At 27.6% G+C, this 10,512-nt stretch overlaps 1 protein-coding gene across 1 annotated transcript; it reads left to right on the top strand.

The window, feature by feature from the left end:
• Positions 1-8,154: 8,154 nt before the first annotated feature.
• On the top strand, positions 8,155-10,175 carry LOC145831644 (uncharacterized). Its single transcript, XM_082938954.1, has 3 exons — positions 8,155-8,177; positions 8,339-8,837; positions 10,098-10,175. Exons 1-3 carry the CDS (start codon positions 8,155-8,157, stop codon positions 10,173-10,175), a joined length of 600 nt encoding a protein of 199 aa, XP_082795080.1.
• The last annotated feature ends 337 nt before the right edge of the window (positions 10,176-10,512 follow it).

Genomic DNA, 10,512 nt, shown 5'->3' with positions numbered 1-10,512 from the left:
AAAGTGTCAGCAGAGGGGTTCGATCCCTCGCCCACTTGGTGGGACCCAGTAGCCAATTCTAGCGTTTTTGGTGCCTTAGACCGCTCGGCCATGCTGACTTATTGGTACAGAAAAATATAGCACATATGTAAGGACATATTTTTTTCAATCTAGCACAGCTTACAACTATATCTAGATTTAAGAGTAGCTATATTCCTATTAAGTGAATTATTAGTTTGTTTGTAGTTTTTAGAAATAGTTGGTCTAAAATGTGTGATACAAATTTGTTTTTGTACTATTGTATATGCTGCTAGTTTCTATTGAAACATGACGTCACTAGGAAAATTTAACAAAAACAGCAAACAAAATACGTACAAATGAAAGTTTAATTATTTCATTAACATTATCAAAGCAAAAAAAAGTAAGTAAAATCAACAAGAAGCAACTTTTAAAATATTTCATTATTGTTCATCGAGTTCAAGGTGTATTAAAAAAGAAAAACTTCAGTACTTATAACGTACTTTGAAACAAACACTTTTTTATTAAAAAGTGAACAAATTAAACCTAGCGTTAGTAACGGCGGGGATACGCTGTAAAGTTTGTCTGAAGTTTAAAAAAAATATACCACAATTTCATAACTTTAATAATTTTCACGGAAGACTTTACGTTTCCACTCATATCGAAAGAATGCGACTTTTTTTGGTCAATCTAAAGACATTGCCTGAAAGCTGAGATTCTCAGGAACATTTTAAAATACTTTTTAGCTTCTTACAACTAGAAATGACAAAGTTATTGCATCTAGAAGTTTATAATTGTGTCAAAGTTTTGTTGTTAATTTTAGAAAAAATCCAGCATAAATTATCACAAAAAGTTGCTCATTTGCAGAACGACAAAAAAACAAAGTTATAAAGATTTTATTTAATTTTCAATTTAATATTCACAACCATTTCACTTCGAGTGAGTTACAATTTTTAAAAATAATTTTTATGTACTAAATCGGCAAGAATAAAAATATATATGATAATAACAGTTAAAAGTTGTTTGTACTTCTTGTTAATGCGGGAAAAATACATAAAATTGATATTTAAGTGATAGAAGTTTAAATTAAGAATAAGAAACTAAAACACATTTAAAAATAAATAAGTAAACTAAAATAACAATTTTCAACCCATGTTTATAAGTAGTTAAAAATAAAACAGTTTTATAAAAAAGTGTCAGCAGAGGGGTTCGAACCCTCGCCCACTTGGTGGGACCCAGTAGCCAATTCCAGCTTTTCTGGTGCCTTAGACCGCTCGGCCATGCTGACTTATTGGTACAGAAAAATATAGCTTATATGTAAGGACATATTTTTTCAATCTAGCACAGCTTACAACTATATCTAGATTTAAGAGTAGCTTTATTCCTATTAAGTGAATTATTAGTTTGTTTGTAGTTTTTAGAAATAGTTGGTCTAAAATGTGTGATACAAATTTGTTTTTGTACTATTGTATATGCTGCTAGTTTCTATTGAAACATGACGTCACTAGGAAAATTTAACAAAAACAGCAAACAAAATACGTACAAATGAAAGTTTAATTATTTCATTAACATTATCAAAGCAAAAAAAAGTAAGTAAAATCATCAAGAAGCAACTTTTAAAATATTTCATTATTGTTCATCGAGTTCAACGTGTATTAAAAAAAAAAAAACTTCAGTACTTATAACGTACTTTGAAACAAACACTTTTTTATTAAAAAGTGAACAAATTAAACCTAGCGTTAGTAACGGCGGGGATACGCTGTAAAGTTTGTCTGAAGTTTAAAAAAAATTATACCACAGTTTCATAACTTAAACAATTTTCACGGAAGACTTTACGTTTCCACTCATATCGAAAGAATGCGACTTTTTTTGGTCAATCTAAAGACATTGCCTGAAAGCTGAGATTCTCAGGAACATTTTAAAATACTTTTTAGCTTCTTACGACTAGAAATGACAAAGTTATTGCATCTAGAAGTTTATAATTGTGTCAAAGTTTTGTTGTTAATTTTAGAAAAAATCCAGCATAAATTATCACAAAAAGTTGCTCATTTGCAGAACGACAAAAAAACAAAGTTATAAAGATTTTATTTAATTTTCAATTTAATATTCACAACCATTTCACTTCGAGTGAGTTACAATTTTTAAAAATAATTTTTATGTACTAAATCGGCAAGAATAAAAATATATATGATAATAACAGTTAAAAGTTGTTTGTACTTCTTGTTAATGCGGGAAAAATACATAAAATTGATATTTAAGTGATAGAAGTTTAAATTAAGAATAAGAAACTAAAACACATTTAAAAATAAATAAGTAAACTAAAATAACAATTTTCAACCCATGTTTATAAGTAGTTAAAAATAAAACAGTTTTATAAAAAAGTGTCAGCAGAGGGGTTCGAACCCTCGCCCACTTGGTGGGACCCAGTAGCCAATTCTAGCTTTTCTGGTGCCTTAGACCGCTCGGCCATGCTGACTTATTGGTACAGAAAAATATAGCTTATATGTAAGGACATATTTTTTCAATCTAGCACAGCTTACAACTATATCTAGATTTAAGAGTAGCTTTATTCCTATTAAGTGAATTATTAGTTTGTTTGTAGTTTTTAAAAATAGTTGGTCTAAAATGTGTGATACAAAGTTGTTTTTGTACTATTGTATATGCTGCTAGTTTCTATTGAAACATGACGTCACTAGGAAAATTTAACAAAAACAGCAAACAAAATACGTACAAATGAAAGTTTAATTATTTCATTAACATTATCAAAGCAAAAAAAAGTAAGTAAAATCAACAAGAAGCAACTTTTAAAATATTTCATTATTGTTCATCGAGTTCAAGGTGTATTAAAAAAGAAAAACTTCAGTACTTATAACGTACTTTGAAACAAACACTTTTTTATTAAAAAGTGAACAAATTAAACCTAGCGTTAGTAACGGCGGGGATACGCTGTAAAGTTTGTCTGAAGTTTAAAAAAAATATACCACAATTTCATAACTTTAATAATTTTCACGGAAGACTTTACGTTTCCACTCATATCGAAAGAATGCGACTTTTTTTGGTCAATCTAAAGACATTGCCTGAAAGCTGAGATTCTCAGGAACATTTTAAAATACTTTTTAGCTTCTTACAACTAGAAATGACAAAGTTATTGCATCTAGAAGTTTATAATTGTGTCAAAGTTTTGTTGTTAATTTTAGAAAAAATCCAGCATAAATTATCACAAAAAGTTGCTCATTTGCAGAACGACAAAAAAACAAAGTTATAAAGATTTTATTTAATTTTCAATTTAATATTCACAACCATTTCACTTCGAGTGAGTTACAATTTTTAAAAATAATTTTTATGTACTAAATCGGCATGAATAAAAATATATATGATAATAACAGTTAAAAGTTGTTTGTACTTCTTGTTAATGCGGGAAAAATACATAAAATTGATATTTAAGTGATAGAAGTTTAAATTAAGAATAAGAAACTAAAACACATTTAAAAATAAATAAGTAAACTAAAATAACAATTTTCAACCCATGTTTATAAGTAGTTAAAAATAAAACAGTTTTATAAAAAAGTGTCAGCAGAGGGGTTCGAACCCTCGCCCACTTGGTGGGACCCAGTAGCCAATTCCAGCTTTTCTGGTGCCTTAGACCGCTCGGCCATGCTGACTTATTGGTACAGAAAAATATAGCTTATATGTAAGGACATATTTTTTCAATCTAGCACAGCTTACAACTATATCTAGATTTAAGAGTAGCTTTATTCCTATTAAGTGAATTATTAGTTTGTTTGTAGTTTTTAGAAATAGTTGGTCTAAAATGTGTGATACAAATTTGTTTTTGTACTATTGTATATGCTGCTAGTTTCTATTGAAACATGACGTCACTAGGAAAATTTAACAAAAACAGCAAACAAAATACGTACAAATGAAAGTTTAATTATTTCATTAACATTATCAAAGCAAAAAAAAGTAAGTAAAATCATCAAGAAGCAACTTTTAAAATATTTCATTATTGTTCATCGAGTTCAACGTGTATTAAAAAAAAAAAACTTCAGTACTTATAACGTACTTTGAAACAAACACTTTTTTATTAAAAAGTGAACAAATTAAACCTAGCGTTAGTAACGGCGGGGATACGCTGTAAAGTTTGTCTGAAGTTTAAAAAAAATTATACCACAGTTTCATAACTTAAACAATTTTCACGGAAGACTTTACGTTTCCACTCATATCGAAAGAATGCGACTTTTTTTGGTCAATCTAAAGACATTGCCTGAAAGCTGAGATTCTCAGGAACATTTTAAAATACTTTTTAGCTTCTTACGACTAGAAATGACAAAGTTATTGCATCTAGAAGTTTATAATTGTGTCAAAGTTTTGTTGTTAATTTTAGAAAAAATCCAGCATAAATTATCACAAAAAGTTGCTCATTTGCAGAACGACAAAAAAACAAAGTTATAAAGATTTTATTTAATTTTCAATTTAATATTCACAACCATTTCACTTCGAGTGAGTTACAATTTTTAAAAATAATTTTTATGTACTAAATCGGCAAGAATAAAAATATATATGATAATAACAGTTAAAAGTTGTTTGTACTTCTTGTTAATGCGGGAAAAATACATAAAATTGATATTTAAGTGATAGAAGTTTAAATTAAGAATAAGAAACTAAAACACATTTAAAAATAAATAAGTAAACTAAAATAACAATTTTCAACCCATGTTTATAAGTAGTTAAAAATAAAACAGTTTTATAAAAAAGTGTCAGCAGAGGGGTTCGAACCCTCGCCCACTTGGTGGGACCCAGTAGCCAATTCTAGCTTTTCTGGTGCCTTAGACCGCTCGGCCATGCTGACTTATTGGTACAGAAAAATATAGCTTATATGTAAGGACATATTTTTTCAATCTAGCACAGCTTACAACTATATCTAGATTTAAGAGTAGCTTTATTCCTATTAAGTGAATTATTAGTTTGTTTGTAGTTTTTAAAAATAGTTGGTCTAAAATGTGTGATACAAAGTTGTTTTTGTACTATTGTATATGCTGCTAGTTTCTATTGAAACATGACGTCACTAGGAAAATTTAACAAAAACAGCAAACAAAATACGTACAAATGAAAGTTTAATTATTTCATTAACATTATCAAAGCAAAAAAAAGTAAGTAAAATCATCAAGAAGCAACTTTTAAAATATTTCATTATTGTTCATCGAGTTCAACGTGTATTAAAAAAAAAAAAACTTCAGTACTTATAACGTACTTTGAAACAAACACTTTTTTATTAAAAAGTGAACAAATTAAACCTAGCGTTAGTAACGGCGGGGATACGCTGTAAAGTTTGTATGAAGTTTAAAAAAAAATATACCACAATTTCATAACTTTAATAATTTTCACGGAAGACTTTACGTTTCCACTCATATCGAAAGAATGCGACTTTTTTTGGTCAATCTAAAGACATTGCCTGAAAGCTGAGATTCTCAGGAACATTTTAAAATACTTTTTAGCTTCTTACGACTAGAAATGACAAAGTTATTGCATCTAGAAGTTTATAATTGTGTCAAAGTTTTGTTGTTAATTTTAGAAAAAATCCAGCATAAATTATCACAAAAAGTTGCTCATTTGCAGAACGACAAAAAAACAAAGTTATAAAGATTTTATTTAATTTTCAATTTAATATTCACAACCATTTCACTTCGAGTGAGTTACAATTTTTAAAAATAATTTTTATGTACTAAATCGGCAAGAATAAAAATATATATGATAATAACAGTTAAAAGTTGTTTGTACTTCTTGTTAATGCGGGAAAAATACATAAAATTGATATTTAAGTGATAGAAGTTTAAATTAAGAATAAGAAACTAAAACACATTTTAAAATAAATAAGTAAACTAAAATAACAATTTTCAACCCATGTTTATAAGTAGTTAAAAATAAAACAGTTTTATAAAAAAGTGTCAGCAGAGGGGTTCGAACCCTCGCCCACTTGGTGGGACCCAGTAGCCAATTCTAGCTTTTCTGGTGCCTTAGACCGCTCGGCCATGCTGACTTATTGGTACAGAAAAATATAGCATATATGTAAGGACATATTTTTTCAATCTAGCACAGCTTACAACTATATCTAGATTTAAGAGTAGCTTTATTCCTATTAAGTGAATTATTAGTTTGTTTGTAGTTTTTAGAAATAGTTGGTCTAAAATGTGTGATACAAAGTTGTTTTTGTACTATTGTATATGCTGCTAGTTTCTATTGAAACATGACGTCACTAGGAAAATTTAACAAAAACAGCAAACAAAATACGTACAAATGAAAGTTTAATTATTTCATTAACATTATCAAAGCAAAAAAAAGTAAGTAAAATCATCAAGAAGCAACTTTTAAAATATTTCATTATTGTCCATCGAGTTCAACGTGTATTAAAAAAAAAAAAACTTCAGTACTTATAACGTACTTTGAAACAAACACTTTTTTATTAAAAAGTGAACAAATTAAACCTAGCGTTAGTAACGGCGGGGATACGCTGTAAAGTTTGTCTGAAGTTTAAAAAAAATTATACCACAATTTCATAACTTTAACAATTTTCACGGAAGACTTTACGTTTCCACTCATATCAAAAAAATGCGACTATTTTTGGTCAATCTAAAGACATTGCCTGAAAGCTGAGATTCTCAGGAACATTTAAAATATTTTTTAGCTTCTTACGACTAGAAATGACAAAGTTATTGCATCTAGAAGTTTATAATTGTGTCAAAGTTTTGTTGTTAATTTTAGAAAAAATCCAGCATAAATTATCACAAAAAGTTGCTCATTTGCAGAACGACAAAAAAACAAAGTTTTTTAAAACAAGATATATTTCATGCTTCTTTCATCAGTTGAATACTAAGCAATAAAAATAAAGTTTGAAATTTAACTTATATAGTGGAAATGCAATCAACGTAATTAATGATAATAAAGCAAAGAGTAATTAACAATACATAAGTACTTATAATTACAATGCAACTAAAAAAATAATAATAAAACAGAGCAAAGCAACAACTTATAAAACAATTTAAGAAAACAACGAAACAGTATAATCAAAATCTTTATGTTTACATAACTTAGGTTTTCTTAATAAAATACAAATTGCCTCAAGTTTAATTAAATCCGAAATGTGAAAACATTTTTTAACAATTTTAAATCTTTTTAAATTATAATTACTAGCACAATACAAGAATAAAAGAACATATTCCAAAAAGTATTGACGAATTTTGTAAGAGTAATGAGAAAATTAAATCTATTAGAGTAATAAATGCTTCAAAAAGATCTGCTATTTCTGAACACTTAGTAAATAACCTTGATTGTGCTAGTAATTATAATTTAAAAAGATTTAAAATTGTTAAAAAATGTTTTCACATTTCGGATTTAATTAAACTTGAGGCAATTTGTATTTTATTAAGAAAACCTAAGTTATGTAAACATAAAGATTTTGATTATACTGTTTCGTTGTTTTCTTAAATTGTTTTATAAGTTGTTGCTTTGCTCTGTTTTATTATTATTTTTTTAGTTGCATTGTAATTATAAGTACTTCTGTATTGTTAATTACTCTTTGCTTTATTATTATTAATTACGTTGATTGCATTTCCACTATATAAGTTAAATTTCAAACTTTATTTTTATTGCTTAGTATTCAACTGATGAAAGAAGCATGAAATATATCTTGTTTTAAAAAATTGAGTCTCATTTATATAGTTTGAAAGAAATTATTCTAATGTCAAATAATGTTTAATTATCTAAAGAAAAATTATGACATACATGTTGTTAAGCTCTGTAATAAGCTTATAATGACTCATTGCAAAATTACTAAGAAAAGTTTATGTATAGAAATGTTGAAACAGTGTAGCCTTAAGTTTGTATTACCTAAATGGATCTTATTTAGAATAAGAAGTTCGAAATTAAAAGTGTCTAGTAAAGTTGAAAAATTGTTTTTGAAATGTGAAATTGTGAAAATAGAGAAAATTGTAAAATATTTAAACTCTGAAATTGAACTTATGACGAATAGCCTGAAAAATGAAATTAAATCTGAGGACTTTAAGAATTTTTTGGAATATATAAACTCTGTTACCACTAAAAACAAGAATAAGTTAAGCATACAAAACCAAAACAAACTACAAAAACTGATAGCTTTAAAATATGGAAAACTTGCCAAGTGTAGCGTATTTAATTTATCTAAAAGAGAATTATCTAAAGAAGAAAGTTTTGCCCTGAGTTTAGGCCTTAATTTCTCTTTACCGACAAGACAACCTGACAAAGAATCAGTTTTCTTAGGTTTTGAAAAGTTCTACAAACAGCTTAGTAAATTGAAACCTATATCAAGTTCAGAAGAGATAGCAACGAAGGTTAACCTTACTGCATTAGCACATAATTATTGCAAGCTTAAGCCAGATAAAAGTGATTTATTAAATATATCTGAGATAAGAAATGTTATTAAAAACTTGAAAAAGGATGATTCTGTGATAATTTCTAAACCTGACAAGGGTAATGGTTGTGTAGTTTTGGATAAAACAGATTATATAAGTAAAATGCTTGAGATTATTGAGGACACAACCAAATTTACGCTTCTTGGTCCAGCAAATAAGTTTGATAATGTCAACAAAGTTGAGAATGAAATTGTTAAAGTTCTTAAAAATCTACTTTTTACCAAAGAAATTAATGAAGACATCTATAATTCGATCAAACCTGTTGGTTCCATTACTCCAAGATTGTATGGCTTACCAAAGATACATAAGAAAGATGTTCCTTTAAGACCAATCCTATCCATGGTGAACTCTGCTCAACATAAGTTAGCAAAATTTCTAAATGACCAACTTTATCCGGTATTGGAACATTTCTCTTCTTATATGCTAAAAGACTCATTTTCTTTTGCTGATCAAATAAAAAAGATTAATTCAAATAACACTTTTATGGCATCCTTTGATGTCAAGAGCTTATTCACAAATGTACCGCTAGATGAAGTATTGGATATTTGTGTTGACACTTTGTATAGACTTGAGACACCCAGAATAAGCAAAAACAATTTTCGTGAACTTTTAAAGTTATCCACTAGTGGTGTACAATTCACATTTAATTCACAAATGTATTCCCAACATGATGGAATAGCCATGGGCTCCCCGTTAGGGCCAACTTTGGCAAACATATTTATGGGCTTTATAGAAAGAAAGGTGGTCTCTAAATACAAAGTAACTTATTATAGATATGTCGACGATTGTTTTGTACTTGGAAAAGACGAGAAAGACATAGATGAACTTTTTAATGTGTTGAACAAAACACATTCTTCAATAAAATTTACTTCAGAAAAGGAAAACAATGATGAACTAGCTTTTCTTGATGTTTTAGTAAAACGAAACAAGAATCAATTTTTGACAACCGTTTTTAGAAAGAAAACTTTTACTGGTAACTACTTAAGCTTCCATTCATTCTGTAGCATGAAGAGAAAAACAAATTTAATAAGAACACTTTGCCATCGAGCACATAAGATCTGTTCAAGAGAATTACTTGATGATGAAATAAAACAGATAAAATTGATATTAAATAAAAATGGTTATCCACAAGAACTTGTTAATAAAACTATAAATTTACATCTTAATAGTTTGAACAAAATAAAGCCAGTAGGGCCTGAGAAATGCTTGATTCCTTTAGTATTGCCTTATGTCAATAAGAACTCAGGAGTGTTAGAAAGAGAGATTTGTAAATTAGTAAGTAGGACGTATCATTCGGCTAAGCCAATTGTTATTTTTATATCGAAACCAATGTTCAGACCTGGAGGAAAAGACCCGATAGCAGAATTTAAACAAAGTTTGGTAGTTTACCAGTTTAACTGCTTCTGTGAAGCCAGTTATGTCGGGATGACCTCAAGACAATTTGGCAAAAGAATAAAAGAACATATTCCAAAAAGTATTGACGAATTTTGTAAGAGTAATGAGAAAATTAAATCTATTAGAGTAATAAATGCTTCAAAAAGATCTGCTATTTCTGAACACTTAGTAAATAACCTTGATTGTGCTAGTAATTATAATTTAAAAAGATTTAAAATTGTTAAAAAATGTTTTCACATTTCGGATTTAATTAAACTTGAGGCAATTTGTATTTTATTAAGAAAACCTAAGTTATGTAAACATAAAGATTTTGATTATACTGTTTCGTTGTTTTCTTAAATTGTTTTATAAGTTGTTGCTTTGCTCTGTTTTATTATTATTTTTTTAGTTGCATTGTAATTATAAGTACTTATGTATTGTTAATTACTCTTTGCTTTATTATTATTAATTACGTTGATTGCATTTCCACTATATAAGTTAAATTTCAAACTTTATTTTTATTGCTTAGTATTCAACTGATGAAAGAAGCATGAAATATATCTTGTTTTAAAAAATTGAGTCTCATTTATATAGTTTGAAAGAAAAAAACAAAGTTATAAAGATTTTATTTAATTTTCAATTTAATATTCATAACCATTTCACTTCGAGTGAGTTACAATTTTTAAAAATAATTTTT

Source organism: Thalia democratica, chromosome 3, assembly GCF_965202585.1.
Source record: "Thalia democratica chromosome 3, ktThaDemo2.hap1.1, whole genome shotgun sequence".
NCBI lineage: Eukaryota > Metazoa > Chordata > Thaliacea > Salpida > Salpidae > Thalia > Thalia democratica.
Note: the sequence above shows the minus strand (reverse complement) of the source record. Positions and strands in the feature narration are given on the sequence as shown.

Bases quoted from the DNA above. Each gene is read 5' to 3' on its own strand.
- LOC145831644 (XM_082938954.1), top strand. From the start codon at position 8,155: ATGGAAAACTTGCCAAGTGTAGC. The intron at 8,178-8,338 runs GTATTTAATTTA...ACCTATATCAAG, and splicing joins GAAAACTTGCCAAGTGTAGC to TTCAGAAGAGATAGCAACGA. The intron at 8,838-10,097 runs GTATTGGAACAT...ATTAAACTTGAG, and splicing joins TAAATGACCAACTTTATCCG to GCAATTTGTATTTTATTAAG.